General features: G+C 40.2%; 1 protein-coding gene across 1 annotated transcript in view; it reads right to left on the bottom strand.

Moving 5' to 3' along the window:
• Window positions 1–26,337, bottom strand: part of ANKFN1 (ankyrin repeat and fibronectin type III domain containing 1) — a 335,257-nt gene that overhangs the window by 116,926 nt on the left and 191,994 nt on the right. The window contains exons 4-6 of the mRNA XM_010951115.3: window positions 16,171–16,372; window positions 13,139–13,349; window positions 530–724 (exon numbers count right to left, since the gene is read on the bottom strand). Of these exons, the coding sequence (XP_010949417.3) occupies window positions 530–724; window positions 13,139–13,349; window positions 16,171–16,356 (592 nt within the window). The 5' untranslated portion in view covers window positions 16,357–16,372. The remainder of the gene's footprint in view (window positions 1–529; window positions 725–13,138; window positions 13,350–16,170; window positions 16,373–26,337) is intronic.

A 26,337-nucleotide genomic window follows, 5' to 3' on the forward strand; every position in this document is an offset into this window, starting at 1 on the left:
ATGAGTATTATCTTGAAACAAGGCTTTTCTTAAACTAACAAGAAGACTTGGTAAAGAGAACGGAAGTACAGACAAAAGCATAGTTAATGGGTTGATTGTCCTCTGTTGCCTGTAGTAACTACGCTTAGTTTATATAAACTGTAGATAGCAGAGCTGTAAACAACTTAAACTTGAGTTTGAAGCATTTTTCCACCTCCACCTCCGCAAATACAGCCACTTAGGGCATCAGAGCATGCAGGTCATTAGGTATCGGGGTGCGGCGGGTGGAAAGTGCTAGATGAGTGTGATGTGGTGGACAGAGGCCAGCAGCACCGAAGCCTCACGGCTGTGGTGAGAGAACCCATGAGGAGTCAGAAAATCCCGCAAGACAAAAGGTCCTTTTACAGCCTCCCAGAGCCCTTACTCCAAATAGGCCGACCAGGGCCATCCATGACCCGGTAGAGTTGCAAAAAATCAGGAAAAGGAGGCCTGGCTGTCTCAGATCAAGGTTTGGTCTAGTTCAATGCACGAGACCTCTGCTTGTACTCACTGGCGTGTTCAAAGCCGGTTTTCATGCGTCTGTAGAGTCGGTACCTCCACTCCCAAGCTTTCAGCTGCTTCTCTTTCTCTGTGTTGTCCAGGCTGAATCCTTCATGCTCCACCTGAGCAGACAGCTCGCTCACCCTCTCCTGGGCTTCCTGCACCAGCGTGTGGAGGTGCATGGCTCGGCTTTCCAGGCTGACAACTGAAAGGAAAGAAATGGGGTGACTCCTTCCTTTCCAGGGAAATGATGCTTCATTGGCAGGCTATCTGGGAATCGACTATGGGTTTTTAACAATGCCTGGGGCAAGTGGAATCTCTGTTCATTAGTAACTATCTTACTGTGAGAAAGTCCAACTGGTGACACCACTGGATTAAATAGTAAATCCATCAATGTAAGGTATTGCCCCTGGCCCGAATAGCTGCTTAGAACAGCTCATCAGAATTCCACTAGGAGGAGGACAGTTAATTAGGGTTAACAGTTAATCAGAATTCCACTAGTATGAGGACCACTTCTGCACATGTTTGTTTCCATGATTTTCAGAGGGACAAACACTTGGGGCAGAAGATCTGTAGAGCTAGGAAGGCCTTAAGAAGAGTCATCCATGAGGCAAGTTGTATTCTGCTGAAGATGTGTGTTTTTGTTTTTTTTTTTTGTCGTTTTGGGTAGAACCTGATTCAGATTTTCTGTTCTTGTCATATTCTTCCCTGCTTCTAGACATCTTCATATGTGTGTCTTAGTGGTAATTTTGTTGTTATTAATCAATTTATTTATGGCTAACAAAGGATTCCGCTATTGCTGCCACAGTAGAACTAATGAGTTCTGATGGCTGGACGGCTGGGCTGTGATCAGACACTGCCCTTTGATCAGTATGACCTTTGACGGTTTCTGGAGATGCCTGCGCCCCAGAGAGCAAGTAATAATACTAGCTCCTCTCACCGAGAGAGGTGGTCAAGCTTGATATTTCTGCTCGAAGTCAAAGTGTGATCGTCTTTATTTGATTCACATCGTGTTGTTTACCCAACCTGCCCTTGTGTGAGTGAACGTTCGTGTCAGTGATAGAATATCTCACATTCTTGTGTCAGGTTGGGAGTCTGCACGGGTGGCCACTGGGTCACTTGAGTGGAGCCCTTCTTGGTTAGTGATAAAGAAGTGAGGACAGCCTCAGCATGTGCGTGCAGTAGAGGATCACACAAATAACGAAACGGATCAGAAGCAAGCTCTTTCCATCTGTCGCCGACATGTGTTTGACTCTCTCTCTGACTAAAACTCTATTTCCCCCTGGTGGGTGGGAAGGAAATCCAACCCTTTCATTCTTCTAATTAAGAGGGAAAATACTGTGAAGATAACGCGAGTGAAAATTTGCTAGGTGTATTTTGAAATGGAAATTAGGTGGTTATATATTCATATTCTGTTGTGTTCATAGGCATGCTTGCATTAATTACAGGAAATGAATACTAATTGATGATTGCTTCCCGCTCACCGTCAGTCTAAATGTATTTATAGGTGAGGTCAATGAAAAATTAGTGGAATCTTTTTCTTTGACTTTCTTTCTTCTTTCTTTTTAAAGTTGCTGTTTAGAACACTCAGGACTGTGTTTTGCTGCAGATTTGTCATGGTTAATGAATGTTGTTGTAGCAGTCAATCATGCACTCTAAATACTGTCACACTTCTTTTTTTTTTTAAAGCCTCAGTCATGAGCCATGACAGAAAAATAAACAAACAAATATAAAGCTAAAAAACTCTTTCACTGAGCAGCTACACTAGGCAGAATCCCCTGGGAAGGCTAAAGGAGGCCAGAATAAATGATAATGTAAGTGCTGTGGATATAGGGAAGCAAGGATGGTGTATGAACACGGAGGTTCTGGAGAAAAAAAATACACACACACACACATACATGCAGGCGCATACTCCTGTGGAAAAATTGGCAATATTAGTAGCCTCAAGGTGCAATTTCCTGGAGCAGTGAGATTGACAAGTCAGTACTAAATGCTGTTAATTTAACTAACTTCAGATTAATGGTAGAGTCTGCTGTGACTGAAGCCCTCAAACACAGTCTCATTATAGCCTTGCTGGGAAGGCCCTAAATATAGGCATTGACAGTTTAAAACAAATTCGTATACGTTTGTGTATTTTTAGACATAGGTTAGGCGTCAGAGTTTGTGTCACAGTTTTCAGGTTGATTAATTGACCCAGTAACTGCACCCTCTACCCACTCCCCCCTCCCTTCTTCCACTCCAAATTATGGAGAAAATGGGGGAATTGTCCTTGCTAAGTCATTCAGTGAGCTTTTTATTGTACGCCTGATGTTTGAATTGCATGCATGCGTCAACACTTGGGTGATAGACACATGATTTATAAAAATAAATTTTTCTAATACTATGAAATCCCCCCTATTAATTTTTATATCCACAACAGTTATTACTGGTGTGAATTCCAGGTGGCATTTCAGATGGACAGCTTCTCTTGAGCTGTGCTGGGCTCCCCCTGAAATTTCTCCCGCTTTTCCCAGTACAACACATTTTGTTTCTAGACTTCCCTTTACTCCCAGGCTTCAGACTTGATGCCATTTGCGTTCTAGGGGTAAAGGGATTCCACATCTTCAAGATGTAGGGATTTCAACTCTTCATAGACTGACAAGGAAGATACATAGAGTTTTACAGCCAAGGGCATTTTCCAAGGTCATCTAGATCCCTGTGCTTCTCAAAATGAGATACCTAACCTGCAACATAATATGGTGATGGTGTTGAGGGGGTGCAGTGGGCACCTCTGAAGCCACAGAATAAATACGTCAACATTTCCATGCAGATTTTGGTGAAAGCACATTATTTAGAAGTTGAAACAAACACTTTCATGACGAAGAATGGAACACTTTCCTAAAAAATGATGATTAAAAAAAAAAAAATAAGAGAGACTTCATAGATGTCTCTTTTTTTTTCCCTTTCTAGGCTAAGTCCCCAGGTGCTCCTGGGAATATGTATACTCAGCTTGCTTCTGTTAGAGGTAATTTTTCTAACAGAAGCAAGTAAGAGAAGCACTAACTGAGCCAGTGGTTTCAAACCATTTCATGAAGCAAATCTTCTATTATTTTTATTCTATGGATTTTTTAATAGTCTAATAAAATACTCTCTTTTGAAAGATTTTCTTTATTGACTACCAAACCAACTGACTTAAAGTAATCATTTTTCCTCTCTATTAATAATGACCTCTAAAACAACCAGTAGAAGCATCTGTTCAGTATTGGCTGATCAAACCTAACAAACTGGGTTAATATTTTAAGGGAAGGCCAGTAAATACAATAATCATATTAGGCTATGTGGCCTTAAGTAATGATGTGATAGGTTAGGCTTTTTGACACCTTGGAAATTTTTCTGGGAGCCCCATTCCTATTTTTGCCTCCCCTCCCGCCAGAATGAGGACCTTTTCAACCCCCTTATTTTTAAAGATGAAGAAACTGATACCCAGGGAGGTGGGATGATGATTCAAGAGTTTCTTAAAAACCTTAAAAAACTCGGTGAACTTCCTCTAAATCCAAATGGAATGCAAACCAACCTATTGTTTATATATGCATTGTAGTTTTCCAGTTGCCTGATTCTATTGGGCAGAAGATGGGTGAACTCATTCTGGTTGGTTGGACGTAGAAACTGGAAAGGCTAATAATGTCTACTTTATGATTGATTTTCCCGTCCATCCACATCTCTTATTCTTGGATCCATTCCCCTTTCACTTCTACCCTCTGGATATTTTCCCCTTGAGTCCAGAACTCCTGGATATGTTTGCCAGGTTTGGTCTTTTCTCTCTTACTACAGTTGATTCCTTCTCCAGCCAAGCAACTATCCCTCTGCACAGCCACAGCCAGCACAATGGAGGGTCTGTGAGTGTGTGGTGGGCAGTCCGGCTGGGGCAAGACCACTTGGCGGCTCCTGAATTAGGCTCCATGCTATTGTGGCGTTTAATTATCAACAGCATTTCTACCACCCAGTGTTTCTGAGTGGGTATTTGTTATAAGACCTGCCCAGCTAATTAACTGCAGGGTGGGGGTGGGGGAAGGGCAGGAACTTGGTGTTCAAAGAACACAATTACGGTTACTGTTTAAATCCCGAGATAAATAATAATCAGACGGAGTGGATTTTCTTCACCATCTGAATCTAACCTACTGATTGCCAATTACTTACTGGCCTTACTCTTTCTTAGTTTTGCCCTTACCCTGCAGTTGGTGAATTTGGGCCTGGCTGATGAATGCGTAAAGCTTTGAAAATACATTGAGGGTAAAATGTCAACTAATTTTAATTTGGCTTGCTTAAAAAAATAAATACGTTCGCCAATTGCTAATGATACGCCACCTTGCAACTTAGTGACAACTTTTCTATTGTTATTAGCATTTTCCTTGTTTTTATTGATGAGAAAAACGAGGCACTAAGACAACCATTTAATCTCAGGGTTAGAAGGATCGTTACAACCAGCCTTAGGTGCCTCTTCCGACAGTACCCTTGGTACCCTTGGTCCTGTATGATTTCCTTCGTGAGAGGAACTCACGTCTCACCAAGGCAGCCTTGTGATAATCTTATATATAGAAGGTTCTCAATTTGCAGAGGTTTGTATTATTATTATTATTACGTGCATTGGTCTGTGTTATATTTTTTAGAGGCACACAAAAATAAACCAAATACTTGTTTTTATAAAATAGCTCTGTGTTCTTCCATCAAAAACAAAACAAAAAATCTCCTGCCCCAGATAAAAATTTTCTGTTCTAGCTACCATTCAAAAATACATACTAAGTGGTGTCAATTTCAACCCTATTTGTTATTTCAAAGGAGAAAACAGGGTCACCTGGGTATAAACCTTTCACTGTAAGCCAATATCCTCTGGGCAACCAAGAATAGCAGTTAATAAAATTTATCTTTGCTAATCATAAGTGACAACCTTCTAACAACCTCACAACTGACTTGTTTCCTGGTAGGAACGTCAAAAGAAACAACATAGAGGTATTCCAATAATTAAATATTTTTTAAATTCAAAAACTCTCATACCAGCAAAACTCAAAACATAAATTTTGCAATTTACCCGTTTCGCTACGGTTCAAGACTCAAAATTCACTTTGGCTTCACTTGGGTATCAACCTGTTGTCTTATTTTCAGGTTTTTTTCCAAGGACTTTGAGAGTGTGGTTTCAAAAAGGTTTCAGCGATTTGCAGATTAAACGTTCCGTTTTCATTACTGTCAACTATCTTCTCCTAGAATTCATTCCATCCTGGACATGGGGCTCTGGAACATTTTTCTCTGCTACTTTTGGCAGAATGTGGCTCCACAAAGCCTATATTATATAGTTTCAGTTGTAACTGTTGCTCTTAAGAAGCCAGAGCCATTGACAGAGAGAGGGACTTCCTGCCTAGGCCTCCTAAACTCCAGGGGCCAGTGGACATTTTCTCTAAAACAAACACAGAACACCTGAAGAAATTATTTAGAAAATCCAAAGTAGATTACCCAATGATGTCACAGGGAGTTTAAATGTGAAATCAGATAACTGTATCTTCTGCTAATTTTTCAGTGCTGTCCAACAGTAATACGGTGTGAGCCACACCATTTAAAATTTTCTAGCAGTGACATTAAAAAAGCAAAAACAAAGAGGTGAAATTACTTTTCATAATATACTTGAGTTAACTTAATAGATCCAAAATATTATCATTTCAACATGCAATCAACATAAAATTATTAATTAGATATTTTATATCCTTCTTTGTACCTAAGCCTTGAAAATTCAGTGTCAGTTTTACATTTAAGACACATTTTAATTTGGACTGGACACATTTCAAGTACTCCACAGTCATAGGTGGCCAGTGTCTCCTATGGTGGACAGTGTATTTTTAGAACATAAAATCCTACAAACTTTAAAAAGTGCTTATATTGGGCAGTGTTTTCACAACACAAACTATACAGTAGATGGGGTCAAATATTTCAGCTCTTTACCAGAAAATCTGGGGTGGTTTTATTTTGTGTCTGAGACTTATATTGGTTAACAGTTTTTTGTTTTGTTTTGTTTTTTAACCATTTACAATGTGCCAGAGAAATGTTTTAAACCTATGACATTTAATTCTCAACAATCCCAGAGAGGTAGTGGGATAGCCAGCCTCCAGGAGGGCCCCAAGTGATGTGTATCTCCTGGTATTCGCACCCTCCAACACTGTACCAGGGCTGGTCTATGCTGGTCTTCAAGATCGATGAGATTCAGCAGAAATGAGAACATGTCACTTCTGATACTAGGTCATAAAAGAGACTGTTGCTTCCATCTTGGCTAGTTCTCTCTCTCTTTCCCTTTCTCAGATCATTTGCTCTGGGGGAAGCCAAATGCCATGTTAGGGAGCAGTGCTGTGTGGAGAGACCACTGCAGGAAGGGACACAGGTCTCACCAACAGTCACTCAGCAAGCTTGGAGGTGGATCCTCTAGTTCAAGCATGCCTTAAGATGATAGCAGTGGTTATGCTGGAGGAACTTAGGGACGGGAACCTAGACCATCTATGTATCTATGCATGTACACACAAATGTGTTGGGTGCGCTGACCAAGGTGTCTTTTAACTTTATAATGTTCTAATTTTTGATGAGGAGAATATATTCTGTGTTGCATGTATATTAAAAATATAAAAACAAAAGAATGAAAGGACAATTATCGACTCTTGAAGAGCAAGTGACTGGAACTTAGTCTGTGGCCACCTGATGGCTAAATAATTATTCAGAAGCAAAGGATAAACGCAGTCGACATTTGGTAAAACCATTCCCTTCAAAATTAATAATATATTCACACCCTTCAAAAGAAGTAGAAGTAACCTTTGAGTCCTTCAGTTCAATTAAACACATACTTATTGGGTGTCTACTGTTTGCGGGGGATACAGTGATGAAGGAGACAAATTTTGCTCTATGGAGCTTACCTTCTAATGCAGGGGAGACAGGAAATAAGCAAATAAAAACAGGGAGAAAAAACATCAGAGTGATTTAAGTGCTATGTAGGAAATTAAAATAAAGTGATGTGATTAGAAAGCAACTTTGGGCTGAGTGGCTAAAGAAAGCCTCTCTTGAAGATGTGACATTTAAGCTGAAATGTTAAGATGGAGTTGGCCATGTAATGATGGAGATGAAAAGCATTCAATCATTTCAAGCCTAGGGAATAACAATACAGAGGCCCTCTGATAAGACAGCATGGAGTGCTCAAGGAACAGAATGGAGGCTGGCGTGTCACGGGTGAGGGGTGAGCAGGACGAGATGAGGTTCGAGGAGCGAGTCTGTAACGCAGGGTGAGGATCTGCACACCTATTTTAATTTAGCAGCTAAAAATACCCGGGGACTCATTTTAGGGACCTGCCTAAGGCTTGTTCCTTACTTATCCTTAATGGTTGCAAATCTTTGTCTTTTGAGGGTGGATTTGATTTCAGGAAACCTCTCTAAATCATTTGAAGCCAAGTCTGGTGAACACGGAGGGTGATGGCGCTGAGCAATGCTGTTTTGGAACAAAAATCAGGTGTGACTCTAAGCAACGAGTCAGATTTTTCTCATAAACTGGCTCTGAGGACAAATCCAAAAGTGTTTAGAGCAATGGCAGCACTGTTGGAGCAAGTGTGGGGTCTCCCATGAGGACCCTGTTAAAGGATAACATTCGTTTGGATTGTAGACTTTCTGGTGTGTTTGTTTACGTAAAGTCAGGCTCATTAGTTTATAGTCACACCTCTTAGACGTGCCCTGAACCAGTCCCAGCACCGACACGGACCCTGGACTACTGCAGAAACCAGTGGTGCACCCTGACGAGTCTGCCAAAATTTTAACATTGGTGTCTGCACCACACTCAGATGACAGCTACTCTGCAATCCGTGTTTTATGAAGTAACTGAACACAACTAATTCTGGGAGACATTTCCTAGTTGGACAGGCGGGATCCAAGGAAAGTGAGAGAGAGGGGTTCACCAAGGAATGCAGAATGCAGCTATAGGAAAGGGCAGAGAGACTAAAAAATGAGGAGTGTTCTACCGTCTTATTAAACAGTAAAAATAAACACAGCCAGGCTACATCTACAACCAAGTTTCCCAACAGTGTCTGGACAACAACAACAGGGGCCCCACGGTGCAAATGACTGGAAGACAAGGTTTTTCTCGTACACCGTGTGTACGCGCACACACACGTAATGTATGTGTGTGGATACGTGCTAAAATGGGATTCCTATGGTTGCCAGCAGCATAAGGCAGGGCTTAAAATTTCAACTGAAGACTTCTCAGCACCTACTACGTGCCAGGGACTGGGGTCCACAGACAAGACAACATCCAGGTGGGTGACCAGATTTGCACACGACAGTTATCCAAAAAGAACTGGCTTCTTTATGATGACTGTTTCTAGAGCATAAATGATGCCAAATGGATGACAGCAGCCTCAGAAAGGCAGGGACCTCACTGACAATTCAGCCAATTCCTCCTGGAGTCTGGTGAGTGTGATTCCGGGGTGGGGGCGGTTGGGGGGCAGGATATGAACTAGAATAAGGGAGGGGTTTATGACTGAGGGCTTTCAGATATGGGGCAAGTCGTTCTCAGATAGCAGCTTTGCAACTGAGCTTGAGTTACGGTGACTGGGATACTGAGTGGATGAAAACAAAACCAAAGGAATAGCCCCCAGGCATCCTGAAATACCTCTGTATGGTACCTTTCCTAGCTCCGGTCCTTTCAAATTCTGTGCCTGTTTCCTGAGCTCGGCACACCAGTCCGAGAGGACATAGGTGGGGTTCTACTTTAATGAGGGCTGATGATTTCTTCTAGAATGACTATTACTTTGTGCTGCTTGCCTAAAGGTGGGAGGAACAGAAAAAGGTTGCCAAATAAAGACAGGGGATTCATCTGATGAGCAGGCTGGGGTTCTGTATAAATTTAGCCATGGGGCAGTGTGCAAATTTGGGTGGCCACTTCTAGGACTTTCCTTCTGAATAAGGAAATGTACATGGTTGAGTTTCAATCCATGTTTATAAAGAACACTTCCATACAGCTCTACGATTTCAGGGAAGACATGCCTGACCAACAGCTTAGGAGGTAAGTCCCTCAGCATATCTGTGTCTCTGTGATTCCTGTTACGAAATGGAGAGAATTCGAGGACTTCCTTCTGGGTTGTGTTGGGATCTCTGGCTGGTGTAGTGGAAAGAGTATAGGGCTAGTTTTCCAACGGGAACATACAGGCGGAGGGAAGACAGAAAATTCACCCTACTAAAAATCCTGAAATATTTGACAGCCATTAGAAAAGGAACAGGTGGAGCGTTGAGGAAGGAAGAAATTGTACATCTACAGTGTGACAGTGAGCGTGCTAATACTTTCCCACAAATAGCAGAGCATTTAATAACAGAAGATCTGGGTTCAAATCACGGGTCCACCACTTTGTAGCTTTGGGGCATTGGGTGAATGATTTGTCTTTTCTTATTTCAGTTCCCTCATTGATCAAAACGAGGAAACTCTCATCTCACAAGCCAGTTGTCAGGATCTAATGAGATGATGCAAGCAAAGGCATTTTTGCAATGTGTAGGAACTTAGGACCTCATTGTTATGTTTCTTCTCTTCTATCCTGCCTCTGCAGCTCCTGGGGAACAATTTGCAGCAGGTGCTTTGCTTATCTGGCTCTGGTTGGCAGACTCTGTTTTTTCTCCTGGGCTGGCTCACACTCATGCTCAGAAGCAATTCGATTTCTTTTGTGCTTGATAGCTAAAGTGAATTAAAAATCCCTGAAAACAGATTGTGTTCTTCTATCCTGCCTTTTCCCAACAGGAATGGCACCTCAGGGCACAGGACAGGAGAAAGAAACGCATCACAGGATTTTAGCAAACAGCACAAAGGGAAAGTTACGGGGGCCCAGGGGCCACAGCCTTCCACATTGGTTACTTGGAAAGACAGCAAGGTTGCCTCCCACACACTTGGACTTGAATCCTTGACATCCCTATTCGTTTGCTAGATGTGTGACCTTTGGTTAGTCACTTAACCTCTCAGAATCACAAATTCCTATTCTTCAACATGGAGTTAATAACATTGTCCTGAAGGGCAAGTCTGAAAACTGGAGAATAACATACATGGAGATTTCACAGGTAGTCAATGAACATTCCTTGGGCATTTTTAAACATGTGGGAGTCTATACGTGGTCCTATCTCTTTAACTTTTGGGGTGGCCAGGGTGACTTAGCTATCATATTTCCCAGAGGCTAAAACCTGGGTCTCTCACGCACTGTCCTTTACAGCTTTGTGATGATAATGTGGTTGTCATCCCAGAGGGAGTGAGAAAAACCAGGGATCTTTTGCATGGATTTGCTTTTGGTTTAACGAGATATTTAGTACTTGGGTTCTTTTATGGAGATTTAATTATGCACAAGGGAGCTTGGGGGAGATGGGGAGTCTCACTGGTTTCATGGAAAATGCAGAAATTCTTTGTAGCGTCGCAGGTAAGTAAGACTAATGTTTCATCCAGCCCAGTGCAGGCAACATCTGGATGAATGGTCTCCTTGTTCCTATAGAATGGGGCTCAGTCAGCATTCTCTATGTTCAGACCCCCTGATTCTCTCTCCACTGCTCTCTCACTGGATCTTTGGGACAGACATTATTGCAACATAAATTGGAAGGCAGCAACTAAGCCTTTTTCGATTTCTTCCATCCTTCTTTGCCCATCCCTCCAAATCCTCCAGTTCCACTAAAAAGAAGCAGCACTTTGACGAAGGAGCTCTTATTGAGGAGCCCCAAAGCTACTGAACCCAAGTCCTCATTCTTTTTGACATGGATGTGGTGAGCTTAGCATTTTTCAAAGAAAGAGTTTTCTGATATCAGGGTCTGCCTCTGTACCTAGTCTTTGGGTGGCAGGGGTTTTATGAAATTTAGGGGCAGAGATGTGACCTCTAATTACATATTTGCTTGATTCTCTTTCAGCCTTCTGGGTCTCCCCACTTGGAAGTAAGTGAATCAGTATTAGTGAAACTAACAATTTGATGAGTTTACTTTTTTCTTTTAGGAAACAGAAAAACGGTGGCTCAGAGCCATTGTGGTCATTGGGTCAGAGAGTTTGCACCTAGGGGAATGTGAGTGCCTACCTCAGAATGTTGTGTGAGGATTAAAGGAGTCAATACAGGTAAAGTGCTCAGAATAGTGCCTGGCACAGGGCAGGGGCTGGATGATTTTATCCCATCCACTCCTGGGTGGGGTCTCTGGCCCCAGAGCAGCTTCCTTTGGCAAGTACGATCAGCCCTACTTCCAAATACATCCAGAAAGAAGCCATTCACAGAAGACCACATACTATATGATTCCATTTATGTGAGATGTCCAGACTAGGCAAATCCATAGAAACAGAAGGTAGATTAGTGGTTGCCCAGGGCTGGGAGGAGTGGGGAGGCTGGGGTATGAAAATGGGTCTAAAATCAATTGTGGTGATGGTGGCACAATTCTGTGCATATACTAAAAAACACTGCATTGTACATGTTAAATGAGTGAATTGTATGGCATGTAAATTATATCTCAACAAATCTGTTAAAAATACATGCAGAATTTCACCCCTGCTCACCATCAATGTCACTACCGTGCTGGTCCAAGCAACTGGTGGCTGTCTCCTGGACCATTAGAATAGCCTCCTAACTGGTTTTGTAATTTCACACTTGTCCCAACTGCTGTCTGTTCTCCACAGAGCACTCTCATGATCTTGTAAGACGCAAAGCAGAATATGTCACCACCTGCTTAAGCTGTTCCACTGTCTCCCCGTCACACTTACAATCAAAGGGAAACCTCTCACTGTGGCTTGTGAGGTCCCATGTGATCTGGTCCCGGTGACTTCTTCCTCAGCCATCACTCTCCCCTGCTTCATTTTGCTTCAGCCACACTTCAGATACTGCAGCCTCATTCCTGCCTGCCTCTGTAACCTTTCCATTTGCCGTTCACTCTGCCCAGAATCGGACCCCACATCTTCTCATGGCCCATTCCTTGATATCGTCTAGGACTAGGCTCAAAGGACACCACATCAGAGAGGCTTTTCTTGCCCAACCCTATTTACAATAGTCCCACTTTCTTAATCTCTAGCCACTCATTCAATTGATTTCCTCCCTATCACGATCTGAATTTATATTTGACTTTATCTATTTTTACTTGCTTATTGGAAATCTCCGCCACTAGTATGAAAGTTCTATGAGAATACAGATTTTGTCTTGGTCACCACTGTATTCCTAGTACCTAGAGAAGTGCCCTGTCCTCAGTGTTTGGTGAATGAATGAATGAATGAATGGAGCCACCATATTGACTGTGGATGCAAAGACACTAACACACATACTCAGTCTTTTCTCTGTGTATACTTCCCCTTCTGTGGCCCTACTTGGGGGATTTTGTGTATCTTACATCCTTAGGAGGAAGTTCCTTTGAGGTTCCTTTTCAACACCATTCAGTATATTCTATTTAGAATGTAACTTGATGCTTGGATGGATAAACATGATCGCTATTTGCATGAAAGTTCATGAAGACCTGTAAAGGATTGCAGAGCCCTTGCTTAGCCAACCATTCATTCTAAGGGCAAGCAGTGGCTATGTTGGTGGCATAAAGCTGGGGTCTGGCCTTCGTAGTACATGTATTTATTCTCCAGGTTACTTACAGTGTGGACTTTCTCGGGCCCCTGTCCTCAGAAGAATCCTAGCAATGGGCACATTGTTGGTCATGATGGCAATGTCCAGAGGTGTCAGCCCCTCACTGTTGGGTGTGTTGAGGTCCAGCTCTTCTGGTGTGTACTGATACAGGAGGATCTGCACAGCATCCATGTCCTGCTGCTCCACGGCCTCAAACATGGCTTCATTGCCCTGGAAGTTCTACAGGAGAACAAAGCAGGTTAGTACAATGTCGCAGACCAGCTTGTCTTTGTGACCTAGCTGTTTTGAATTTCGAGACCTTTTCAGTGACTGCATTCCCACTTAAAAGTGGGATAACTGCTATTTATTCCAAGGTATCCAAAGTAAACCCTGTTGGACCCTCCCTCCATCATTTCTAATGAGCATTGGAAAGATCTGTCCATTTATATGCATTGAGACAATACAGTACACAATCTATAGATTAGAGCAAACATCAGTTTTTCTCAAACCAGTCTTCTGTAGCATACTGTTCGATGGGTCATTAAAAGGTGTTCTATGAAGAAAGTAGCATGTGGTCAAATGAATGTGGTAAACATTGGATTAAACTGTAACTCAGTGTAACCAAGGTACTGCATTATTTTACTGTAAGACATCTCAAGGCCTTTACTAATTAACATGCAATTATGACTCTCCAGTAGGTGAGAAATACAACCTCTTTCAAGTATTTTTCACAGAACGTATTTTTTCATTGTATTTAACTGCTCTGGAATAATGTTCTGCAGAATACAGTTTGGGAAATGCTGGCATAGATAGCACAGTGCAGGTGGTTTTGAATTATGACTGGCTTGGACCTGGGAGGACATATGCTTTCTCTTTTTCTCTCAGACTCACCCCTCCCTCCCCATCCCCATGTCTATACTATTGCTCAGACTGTTACCATCTCTTCTCTGGACCATGGCAGTGACCTACCTCTTGCCAGTCTTAGTCTCCTCCATCTCTTCCCCATACTGCTACAAAAGTATTCTTTCTTAAATTTACAATGTCACATGTCCCTACCCTATTTATAGATCTCTAATAGGTCCACACTGCCTACAGGCTGACTCCCCAACTCCTAGCCTCCTCTGTGATAACCTCTCCACTTTCTCAACCCAGAGCTCCAGCCACTGAATACGTGGCATTTCTGAGCCCTCAGGTGAGGGGTTCAAGTGGTGGTACCCAAGGAGTGTTTCAGTGGTGGTGGTGGTGGGGGCAAATTTCTTTGGGGCCTGAGGGGGCCAAAAGTTGAATATTCATAGGCTATAAATCACCTATAGAAAAAAATAGCTAAAGACAATGTGGTTCCTTTGAAACGTTCTTTCAGAGGATTAATAGTAAACAAAAGAGAAAAGCTCTAGAATTCTCTCAAATACATATTTCTGTAGCTCCTGGGAGAAGAGCAACACATATGCTAGTCATACATCTATCTGGTATCTTCTCCGGGAGTTGCCTGGTGTTTAAAAATGTTGAAATACCAACGGTCCTGACCTAGCATAGGGGTTGCCTGATTAAAATGTGGAAGGTCTTCAGTAACCAAATATTTAGGTTGGCAGGTTTTCTTTTCAGCCTCATCAAAAATCAGTTCTCCCTTTCCAAGGCTGCAGGCCAGCTCAGCTGAGTACATAACACAAGAATGAAATTTGAGGAAAATACAAAGCTATTATGCAAATGCTCGTTGTGACAATGGGGACCCAGCGGCTGGAGCTATTTGGTATGCAGGTCTCTATGCTCCACGGCAGTCGGCAGTCGGCTGAGTGGAAAAGTGTTCTGTCAACAATCTCCCCAATGGAACAGCCTCCAATGCTTAGATTGTAACTCAGCCACAACCAAGCCCTCTGGAAGATGGGCTTGAAACGAGGAAACAAATTCGAAAACAAGTGAGTGCAAGGTTAAAAAGCTGCCCTGTCCAAATAGTACAGTTGTGTATTTGTCTGATTCTTAGTAGGTCGAATTTCTCATGTGCCATCTTTGTTCTCACTCGTTAAGTCATTTCCTTCTCCACGCTTTTGCTGACAAACTCTAGGATCCTTCTGTCTGGAAAGGCTAGGGCTCATTTCTGTTTCAAGCTCAAACCAATGGTGCCATTACTCCCTGCAGAAATACCCTTGAGGAGCACATGACTATCATGCCCTCAGCTTTTACTGAGGGCCAATATGAGAAATGACTCTGTGAGAAGGTGCTTAGCATCACCAACACTGTGCTTTACTCTGGTACATAATTCACTGTGATCTCAGGGCCAGGGGACCTGGCAACAGGAGAACACTCATTTCTCCTGAGAGACTGGTGCACTTTCAGTTATTAGCTCATGGGATGCCTTCGCCAAGAGTGCTTTCCCTTTCTGCTTTGACTGACTAGGAACTCAGAGAGAAACACAATGACAAATTTTAGGTGCTGTATTTGCCTAGGTTTTTGGTATATCTATTTCTCTCTCTATTCCCACTCTTTTCTTTTTCTAGTTTTTTTGCCCTTCCTTCCTCTCTCTCCCCCTCCCTCCTTTCCTTCTTTCTGTCTTTTTCCCTTTCTTGCTCCCTTGCTGTCCCCCACATTGCTGTCTATTTATTTCTCATTATATAATACATAGGAATTTTTTTTTTTTTTGCCAGGATTCTGCCTTGAATGCCTTTGGGAAGCATATGGGATATGCATCATAAATAAGTAAATAAAATATTATTCATTGTTCTTCCAGCATTTGAATGAATACTGGATCTCCCAGAAAGCCTGTTTAATCCTATTTCATCTCATATCCCGTATTTTTGTCAAACTGCTTCTTTTTTTTTTTGGTTTCTTTGGTCTATTCGAGAAAGAAAAGCTAAGCGGAAAGAAAGAGAAAGCAATTAAGAAAAAGAAAGAGACAGTCTCAGTCACTTAAACTTTGGCTAACATGTGTATTTGCAGTGCCTGCCTTACTTTCTCTGCATTTATAAACCTGCGGATGCCAGGATCTGGAGTAAACGTGGATCTCCTTCAAGCCAAACACCAACTGCACAAATCAAACTGAGACAAGAACGAAAAGATTCCTAATTACCACCGAGGTCTTTCTGAGACTCAGCCGGTCAGTTCTTGATCTGAAATAGGCCTCATCAAACGAAGAGTGGCTCCCCTTCAGCTTCTCGGAGAGGTTCCTGTAAAGGCGTTTGGCAGCATTGGGAGACGATGGGGCGCTATGTTTTTTTGACTGAGAAAGATGTAAACTCTGCATCTGTTGGGTCATTTTCACACGGCTGTTCCTAAGAGGAGGAAAATCGAATGTTGTGTCACTTACGCAACATAATTATAAGTTGATGAAGAATTTCATCATCTCCAGTAACCAGCTGGAATCCTTGTAAACTATTATAGCTGGAAGGGACCTTAGAGATCATCAGATCCAGCTTTTTCATGTTATAGATGAGAAAGCTGAAACCCCAAGAAGGGACGCAGCTTGTTTATGACCAGATAGCTAATTGGTGGCAAGAATCGAATGACATCATCTATTTACTATATAATCATGTACATTTACATACATGCATATGTATGATTGAGCCTCTACTCAAAATCGTTTGGTCTCTATCCCTCTCTAACCCAGGGGCTCTGTTCAGTTCTTCTTGGGAATATATACAATTGGGATTTTGCTCCCTGTATTCTAGATCATGTCTTTTGTTGGGAGTATAAGAGAGTGTGGTTGTTCCCTGCACACCCTCCATCTCTTGAGGTGTTGAATTGTGCCTGTTGTCCGAGATTTGGTGAACTATCTTGGTGCCCACAGGTTTGGGGAATTTGTACCCACAGGCCTGTCCCTGCTAAGCCTAGATACTCCAGATCGTGTCCTCCAGGACACTTCCTACTGACATCCTCCAAGTAGTGTTTGAGTGCTATTCCACAAATGTCTACATTTGATCTTAGTCAAAGGGCCGTGAAGTGATTATTCCACAAATGTCTAAACAGGGCCTCACCAATGTCACACCTGAAGTCAGTTTCCAGGAGATTAGCCATGGTATTTCAAAAGCCATCCACCATTATGTTGGGTATTGCTGTTGAAATATTGCTGCTACTAGGGCCATGGCTGCCTAGCATGTGTGTATTGGATGGACAAATGCATGAATGACATAACTGGCCAAGGCAGGTATGTGCAAAGTGTCTCCACCTCTTGTGCAGCCTCTGGTGCATTGGGCCCAGGACTTCGGAGCACACTGCTGCCTTCCCATCACCTGCCCTCAAATTTCCAGTGGAGGCTTCCATTTGTGATGTTGCCACTGCCACTTCGCTGTGACCCTTAGGTCATCTCCAGTCCTTGAATTTTTATAGCCTTTTGGACTTTGATAGAAAATCATGTAGAATCTCTTTTATGACCAAACTCTTCACAGGACTGCCAGCAGTGATTCCCCAGTTCTCACAGGGATATAATCTAAATTCTTCAGCCTTACATACAAGTGCTTGCCTCTCCAGCTTCCTCTGCTACTGTACTTCTACATTTTATGTTTCAGTCTTTCTGTCCTCCTTAGAGTTTCCAAAATAGTTCAAACTCTTTCCTACCTCTGGGTCTTTGTATGCACTGCATTATATGTACTGAAATTCCGTCTGTGACTTCATCCCCTAGGAAATAATTACTGATCCTTAAGGTCGATGCTCAAGTAGTCTCTGACACCCCCCAGGCAAACTTGTGTATTTCTTTACTCATTCACTGCCTGTCTGTTACTGCAAATATTTTTTTATCACATTACAACTATTTGGCTTTCTGTCTCCCAGCTAATCTATATGCTTCTTAAGAATAAGGACTGTCAAGTATTAATTTTTAAATCCCCACCACCTAAAATGTGCCTACTTCAGCGTACAAGAAATATATCACAGATTAGGATATAAATAGCTCCTCTTCCACCTATTGACTATGCGATCTCAGGCAAGTTACTCAACATGTCTGAATCTCATTTTTCTCATTTATAAAATAGGGATAATAATAACTACATACTATGGTTGTGAGGATTGGATGAGGTAATGCACTTAAAGAGCTTAGACTATGGGAAGACTCCTGACAGCTATCATTTTTATTATAGACGATACTCAATAGATACTTTCGAATAAATGAATGCACATATGAGAGTCTATTACCTATAATATAGTAAGCCTCTACTGAGAAAACTCATTTCCTCCTCCTGCCTCTGAATTGGGTTCTGTGTCTACTAGCACCAACTAATCTTGACTTATTTGCACTTTAACAAATGGAGATCCATCTTCATTACACTGTTGAATGTCTTAAAGCACCTTTTATGTCTTGCTTGTAATTTTCTGCAACACAAAAAGACTTTCTAATGCCTTCTGAGGTGGTCACATCTAGTAGATATTAGCCATGTTCATCAGGTCCTACCCAGTCTTAGCCAAACAGCTGCATTTACATTTGGAAGGATGATGTAACAGCACTGTCCGTAGTGTGTATGTACATGAGGGTGTGTCTCCATAAATCTTTAATGATCTTTTAATTTATACAAAAGCAGAAATGGAAAGAGTAGGTGATTTGGCATCTTCCTCCTTCCATCTACAGATATTTTACCTCTGATTCAACAGCAACTATAGCGTTCCCTCAATATCTTAAACCATTCTCACAGAAATTCCAGAGGGATGTACAAGCTAGCTCACATGGGGACTGCCTTTACTTCTTTCTTTCTGCCTCCTCTCTCCTTTCTGCCTCCTGCCTTCAGCACTAATGCCCCAGTTCAAGCAATCTGTCTTGTCTACATCATTATCGTTCCCCAAATAACTACATTCTTTTGTATCTCCCACAGCGCCCAGGAGTCCGGTAAATAAATTCTTGTCGATTGATCAAATTCCAGTGACTTGCTCTCTAACTGATGACACCTACCCACACGGTCTCTTTTGTCTTTTCTCATTTCCCATCTGCTCCCTTCACTCAAAAGAGGTCAGCTTTCTCTATCTCTCTGACTTCCTTCTCATCCTGTCCCAGCTGTCCTGTCCTTCCAGGCCACTCATTAGCATGTTTCTATTCTTCTAGATTTCACTTATCATTGTATTTTCTTTTCTTCTGCTATATTTAAAATTTTCTCTGATGAGAGATACTGAGAAAGACAACTTTCTGTTATCTGTTCTCATAAACTTGTACACCCCTACCAACTAAAGTGTTCTTAAGTTTTACCATGGAAAGGGACAAGCATTTCAGAAGTAGTGTAGCTTTGGCTCTGGAATTTGTCAGATCCAAGCTTGAATCACGATATTATTATCTATGATCTATATGACTTTGGGCACTTTAATTAAAGTCTCTAAGCTTGTTTAATAAGATATGAAAAGATTTATTACAGAGTTGTGAAGATTAAAGAAATGAACAAATGAAAGGTATGTCCTGTTTGGTGCATAGTAGCCACTTAAATAGCAGCAATTATTAAGGTTATGTCAAGTCTTCCTGCCAAACCAGAAACATCAAAGTACACTGTAATAATTTAAACAGTTTTCTTGTTTGTTTTAAACATTGTTTTGAAATTTGATTTTTATAAATTTAGCATACTACTTGGTTTTTATTTTGATAAAAGTTAAGTTTAGATATTTTAATATGTATGTTTACAGTAACTTATGATAAAACAGAAATAGTAAGTAGAACTTCAAACTATTAGAGAGGAGAGAGGAATAAAAATAAGTCTAAAAATAACTGAAAAATAAAAAGAAACAAAATTAGGAAACATAATAAATAGAAATGTCAAATGAAGTAGTACAGTTAAAACTGAATTACCAGTGAGCACACTACATTCAAAGGGTTTACTTTTACTAATAAAAGACAAAACTCCCCAACTGAGACTTTTAGATAGCCATTTACAAGTGGCATGCCTAATTAAACATTTCACAGAAATATTAAAAACAAAAGAATTGTATGACAGTGGGAATGGCAAAATATGGTCCTCTGAAAACCCTCTTCTCCATAAAAGCAATGAGAACACTAGCAAAAAATGGTCAGAATTAACTTTTCCAGAACCCTGGAAATTAAGGTTTGTGGCAATCCAGGAAGTGTTTATTCAAGAAAAGTAATTGTGTGTATGAGTTGACACAACATTGTAAAATGACTATAACTCAATTAAAAAAATGCTAAAAAAAAAAAAAAGAAAAGTAACTGAATTTGGTAAGAACAGTGAGACTTGTGGCGTTTTTAACTTGCTTGATTCTCACCTTCCCCAGCTCTGTGGCAGCCTTGAAGACAAAGAGCCTACACTTATAGTACAAAACAGTAGCCTGTCATCCACTGGGTGGTGCAGAATGGTGATGGAGCTTCTTTAAAACTCCATTTTGAGGGAATTGTCATTATTTGATATGTCTGGTAGTTCCATAGAAGAACCTACTCACAAGGCAAAAAGCAAATTTATTTGACCTGTCTCAGAGCTCACCAAGTACAAATAACCTTTTCCTTTGGGGCATCTGTCAAAAATAAACATCAGCAATTGCTTCATATCACAGCTACCTGAGGTGGTAAGTAGGAGTGGTGGCAAACAATACATTAACCAAAAGGCTTAAAAGGAAAAACTGGGGAATGAGATGTCCATAGAGGATTTTGAAAAGTTCTGACACATTCCTGGGGATCTAGCAGATCACATGCATGCCCAGAGCTGGGAACATTCTCATAAAATACCTGAGAAGATCCTAAGCTCTCATCTCTGTCTGACTTTGAGGCTCTATGCAAACAGGAAGTGAAAACTAAGGCAGAGCTGTCAACTGCCTGGTGAGTACTGAAGACATGCCCCACCATACACATGGATCTCCTCTGCCAAGACTGGGAGACGTACTGGTACTAGGTCTTCAAGGAAGTTTTTGTTCCACCATTAGCTGACCACTAAGCTAAGACTTCAGTGGCCACATAGGACAACAAACACAAACTGTACAGGTTTAGATATAAAAAAATCACTAAACAATGAACAATAAGGGTAGGGGATAATCTGATTTCTGGGGTTGCTACATTTTATTATTTAAGATGCCTAATTTTCAACAGAAAAAAATGATATACAAAGAAACAAACAAACAAACAAAAAACCCTGTCCCATTCACCAAAAATAAGGCAGCATGTAACTATTGTCTCCAAAGAAGTCCAAATGTTGAACTTATCAAAGACTTTAAATTGGATATCTTAAATATGTTCAAGAAACTAAAGAAAATCATGTCTAGAGAAATAAAGAAAATTACGAGAATAATGTGGCACCAATTAGAGAATATCAATAAAGAAGTAGAATTTATACAACAAAGCCAGAACTAAAGAGAAATTCTGGAGTTGAAAAGTACAATAACTGAAATGAAAAATTCACCAGAGGGGCTCAACATCAGATTTAAGCAGGCAGAAGAAAGAATCAGCAGACTTGAAGATAAATCAATTGAAATTATCTAGTTTTAGGAGCAAAAAGAAAAAAATATGAAGAAACACAGAGTCAAGAGATCTGTGGAAAACCATCAAGTGTTCCAGTATACATATAACAGGAGTCCAAGATGGAGGAGTAGGAGGGGGAGAAAAAATATTAATGAAATTATGGCCAAAAACTTCCCAAAATTGATGAAAAACATTAACCTACACATCCAAGAATCTCAATGAACATCAAAGTAGGATGAATTAAAAAAGATTCACACCTAGATACATAATAGTTAAACTGTCAAAACCTAAAGACAAAGAGAAAATCTTGAAAACAACAAGCAAGAAATAACTCATGGCATACAAGGAATCCTCAAAATGATTTATAGCTGATTCTTCACCAGAAAACCAAAGAGGCCAGAAGGAAGTGGGCTGACACATTCAAAGTGCTGAAAGAAAAAAGACTGTCAAGTAAGAATTTCTCTATCCAGCAGAACAATACTTCAAAAATGAAGGTGAAATTAGGACATTCACAGATAAACAGAAACTGAGAGAATCTGACAGCAGACCTTCCCTATGAGAAATACATGGCATTAAAAAGATGAAAGTGCTTTGGAATAAATTTAACAAGACTTGTAACCATTCTTAACCTCTTCTCAGTTACTCTGAGTGTGTCATATAATTCTTGCTGGTCACTTTACTAATATGTCATTTAATCCCTAGAGCACCCTTAAAAGTGTCTTGAAAAATGATAGAAACAGTACCCTCTGCATCTTTGCACTGAATAGAACTGGAAAAGAAAAGAATTCAAATGTTGAACAAAATGCTTGATAGGTAAAACAGACCCAGAATCCTAGGACGGGAACCGACAAGGGAAGTTTGTTGCTAATGTTGGGATGTTCTTTAGAGAGCATTCTTTGTTAGCCAGTTTCACAGAAAAACTCAATAGGTTGAGATAATACACTTAGATTTCATTCCATTCTTCCACCTCAAGATCATCATGGTGGCTTTAAGAATTATATCAAACAAATGGGACCTAATGAAACTTACAAGCTTCTGCACAGCAAAGGAAACCATAAGTAAAACAAAAAGACAACCTACGGAATGGGAGAAAATTTTTGCAAATGAAACCGACAAAGGCTTGATCTCCAGAATATATAAGCAGCTCATACGACTCAATAAGAAAAAAAATAAACAACCCAATCCAAAAATGGGCAGAAGACCTAAACAAGCAGTTCTCCAAGGAAGACATACAAATGATCAAAAGGCACATGAAAAAATGCTCAATATCACTAATTATCAGAGAAATGCAAATCAAAACTACAATGAGGTATCACCTCACACCAGTCAGAATGGCCGTCATTCAAAAATCCACAAATGGCAAATGCTGGAGAGGCTGTGGAGAAAGGGGAACCCTCCTACACTGCTGGTAGGAATGCAGTTTGGTGCAGCCACTATGGAAGACAGTGTGGAGATTCCTCAAAAGACTAGGAGTAGACTTACCGTATGACCCAGGAATCCCACTCCTGGGCTTATATCCAGAAGGAACCCTACTTCAGGATGACATCTGCACCCCAATGTTCACAGCAGCACTATTTACAATAGCCAAGACATGGAGAAAGCCTAAATGTCCATCAACAGGTGACTGGATAAAGAAGAGGTGGTATATTTATACAATGGAATACTACTCAGCCATAAAAACCGACAACATAATGCCATTTGCAGCAACATGGATGCTCCTGGAGAATGTCATTCTAAGTGAAGTAAGCCAGAAAGAGAAAGAAAAATACCATATGAGATCGCTCATATGTGGAATCTAAAAAACAAAAACAAAAACAAAAACAAAAAAACAAAGTGTAAATACAGAACAGAAATAGACTCAGACATAGAATACAAACTTGTGGCTGCCAAGGGGGTGGAGGGTGGGAAGGGATAGACGGGATTTCAAAATTATAGAATAGATAAACAAGATTATACTGTATAGCACAGGGAAATATACACAAGATCTTATGGTAGCTCACAGAGAAAAAAATGTGACAATGAATATGTATATGCTCATGTATGACTGAAAAATTGTGCTGAACACTGGAATTCGACGCAACATTGTAAAATGATTATAAATCAATAAAAAATGTTTAAAAAAAGTAAGGACTTTGATAGAAGGCTGATCTAACTTCAGGTTTCGGCTTTTATTACTTATTAATTGTATGACATTTGGTAAAATATTAGCTTCAATTTCCTCACCATTAACAGTGTTCCCATCTCAGTTTCAGCATGTCTAAAAAGGGATATTAAAGTTTTAAATGAGGTAATACATATCAACTGTTTAATAGACTGCATGAAATAGAGGTTCAGTGAATATTTTTTGAATGTCTATTTATTTCAGGCCTACGATTCCCAGGCAACTATTGGTCCACTTTGTGATACTACAGATTAGGTTTCATTTTCTAGAATTTATACAAATGGAACTGTCACCATGAACTCTTTTTTTTTTTTTTAAACCTGGCTTCTTTAACTCAGCTTTATTATTCTGAGGTTCATCCACATTGTTATGTCTATTAGTAAGTAGTTCTTCACTTTTTATTGCTGAATAGTATTCCATTGTATGGATGTATTTATTAACCAATTTGTTAGGTTTTTTTTAGTAAGAAAAATTTAAACTCTTTGGATTTTCTCTAAAGAAATAAGGTGTATTTTTTTTCTCTTCCATCAGAGAAGATTAGAAGACCTGACGTACAAAGAGAAGGGGACACAGATTGAAGGTGAGCTGGTCTCTGCAACATAGATACAGGACTAGACTTCAGGAGATAATCAGGAGGCGATCCTCTATGGAAAAACTAATTTCTAGTTTTATGTTTTCTTTTTTTTTGCATCCTAATAATTTCTTTTATCCCAAAATCTTTAATAAAAATCATGTTAAATGTTATAGTCTGCCAAATATTTAAGGAAGAAATTATATCAGTCCTACATATAACTGATGAAAACTTAGCTTCATTTTTTAGGTTAGCATTGCCCTTATACCAAAACCAGAAAAAAGGCATTACAAGAAAAGAAAGCTATTGCCCAATATCTCTCATGAACATAGGGGCAAAATGTCTAAACAAAATGTTAGCAAATAAAATCTGGCAATAAACGAACAGGATAAGATATCATGATCAAGCAAGGCTTATTGCAGGAAAACAAAGTTAGTATAGCATTCAACCACCCATCAATGCAATTCATTAATGCAACAGAATAAAGGGGGAAATGGTCATCTCAATAGTTACAGATAAAGCAGCATTTGACAATTTTCAACATTTATGATTTAAAAAAAAACTTCATGATTATAAAGGAACTTCTTCAACCTGATAAAGAGGATCTACAAAAACCTATAGCCAACATTACATTTAATGAATAAAGAAGAAAGCGCTTCCTCCTAAGATCAGAAACAATGCAAGAATGTCCATTTCTACCTTTTCTATTGTACTAGGCATCCTAACCAGTGAAGTAAGACAAGGAAAATAAAGGCGTATACGTTGGAAAAAAAGAAGCAAGACAACCTTCACTCCTAGTTGACATCAAAATTTTGTAGAATAATAAACCTACAAAAATCTACTTAGAATAAATATAACAAAATGTATACAAAATCTATATACTTAAAACTACATGACATTAATGAGTGAGTTAAAGATGACCTAAATAAATAGAGATATACCTTCCTCATGATCAGATCAGAAGAATTAGTATGTTAAGGTGCCAATTCTTCCAAATTGAGCTATAGATTCAATGCAATCTCAATCAAAATTATAGCAGGCTTTCTTTTTTCTTTCTTTCCTTTTATTAAATAAAGAAATTGACAAGCTGTATAAAAGTGGAAAGAATCTAAAACAGCCAAAACAACTTTGAAAAAAAAAAAAAGAACAAAGTTGCTTCCACTCCTTGACCTCAAGACTTAAAATACTACAATAATCAAGATGCGGTATTGGTGTAAGGACAGCTGTATAGATGAAGACAGTGGCGTAAGGATGGACATACAGGTGAAGGAAACAGAAAAGAAAGCCCAGAAATAGAAATTCACATAAATTATCAATTAATTTTGGCAAAGGTGTCAAGATAATTCAATAGAGAAAAAGAATTTTTTCAACACACAGTGCTGGAACAATGGGATATTCGAATAATACGGCAAGAAAAAAAAAAAAGGAAACTCAACCCTTACCTCATATCATATGTAAAAATTAACTTAAAATGAAGTAGATCATAGACCCAACCACAAAAGCTAAAACTATAAAACCTGTTGAAGAAAATGTAGGAGAAAATATTTATGAACTTGAGCAAGACGATAATTTCTTAGAGGCAGCGCAAAAAGCACAAAGTATAAAGTAAATAGATAAACTGGGCTTCATGAAAGTTAAAGACTTCTGCTCTTTGACATCGTACAGCCTGACCTCAGCTATACTTTTGGAGGACCTGCAAATATACCTAGAACTAAGCTGTAAGGGAAGAGTGACAGCAGCCTTGAGAATCCAGGTCCAAAATGGCAAGAATAACTTGTGGAGAGTGGAGCCTCTTCAGATATATTTCAAAACAGCCTTGGCCACGTGCTCAAACAGAGAGCTTTGGCTGCTGCCATCACCCTGTGTCTTAACCCCACCAGCTGTCTCAAGTGAAGGGCAGGTTCTGGCATGACCTCCACCATGCTTGCTGTGACAGTAGCTGCAACAGCTCTGACCCAACCAGACTCACGGAAGGAGGCTCCAGGTTCACTCATGGCTACCCTCCAGGAGTGGGTAATACTACCTGGAAATGGGAAAAACTGGACCAGTGAGAGATGAGAGCTTGGATGTAGCCAGCAGATAATTTCCTCTACCTTCCTTCCCTGTGGGCTATTGAGGGCTTCTTGGAAGCAATCAC

This window comes from Camelus bactrianus, chromosome 16 (assembly GCF_048773025.1).
Source record: "Camelus bactrianus isolate YW-2024 breed Bactrian camel chromosome 16, ASM4877302v1, whole genome shotgun sequence".
Lineage (NCBI taxonomy): Eukaryota > Metazoa > Chordata > Mammalia > Artiodactyla > Camelidae > Camelus > Camelus bactrianus.